The 891-nt window shown below is 40.6% G+C and overlaps 1 protein-coding gene across 44 annotated transcripts in view; it reads left to right on the top strand.

Moving 5' to 3' along the window:
* LOC116669415 (receptor-type tyrosine-protein phosphatase delta) overlaps positions 1–891 on the top strand; it is a 370,303-nt gene that overhangs the window by 337,360 nt on the left and 32,052 nt on the right. For 35 of the 44 annotated variants that reach the window (XM_032499288.1, XM_032499284.1, XM_032499283.1 and 32 more), the window contains one exon: positions 715–832. The exons of the other annotated variants lie outside the window; for them this stretch is intronic. In XM_032499288.1, coding sequence (XP_032355179.1) covers positions 715–832 — 118 coding nt within the window. The remainder of the gene's footprint in view (positions 1–714; positions 833–891) is intronic. 44 annotated transcript variants of the gene reach the window in all.

The following is an 891-nucleotide window of genomic DNA, read 5'->3' as shown; positions in this document are numbered from 1 at the left end:
CCCCCCCCCCCTCTCTCCTTAATACATTTAAAGACACCACAGACAATATAATGGCACATCATAAGGAAAGCTCATTGTGGGACTGGCTCCAGTGGTTGTAATTCTGCACCAAGGCTGAATTTCGGGAAAGAGTCTTCAGATACAGTATTAGGGGACCACTAATGTCTATATAAAAGATTTCAGATACAGTATTAGGGGACCACTAAGGTCTATATTAAAGAGACTTCAGACACAGTATTAGGGGACCACTAAGGTCTATATTGAAGAGACTTCAGATACAGTATTAGGGGACCACTAAGGTCTATATTAAAGAGACTTCAGACACAGTATTAGGGGACCACTAAGGTCTATATTGAAGAGACTTCAGACACAGTATTAGGGGACCACTAAGGTATATTTAAAAGAGACTTCAGATACAGTATTAGGGGACCACTAAGGCCAATAAAAAAGCATTCAAAAAGCAGCATGTCATGGGACCTTTAAGGTTTGAATTCTATCAGTGTTTACTCATAAAGCTGTTTTGTTACACACACAACAAACTTATCAACACTATCCTTTTTCACTAAAGCATGCCTCAATGTTAAGTATATGCTGAGAGAATGTGTCTGTTGTGATGATTGTGCTGACATCACATCCCACTTTTATCTCTCTACTTGCTTATATCTGCAAATTATCCAGTGAGTGCCCTGCAACTAAATTCCTGCATCTTTACAGGAAATGATCATAACAGAACTGCAGGCTGAGACCACATATTCAGTTACTGTGGGAGCCTATACGACAAAGGGCGATGGTGCACGCAGCAAGCCCAAACTGATCACCACCACTGGCGCAGGTATTGTAACCATGACCTCTGACAAATATCATGTGGTTCTCTGCTAATATACTGCATTT

This window comes from Etheostoma spectabile, chromosome 19 (genome assembly GCF_008692095.1).
Source record: "Etheostoma spectabile isolate EspeVRDwgs_2016 chromosome 19, UIUC_Espe_1.0, whole genome shotgun sequence".
Lineage (NCBI taxonomy): Eukaryota > Metazoa > Chordata > Actinopteri > Perciformes > Percidae > Etheostoma > Etheostoma spectabile.
This window is presented reverse-complemented; position numbering and strand designations above follow the sequence as displayed.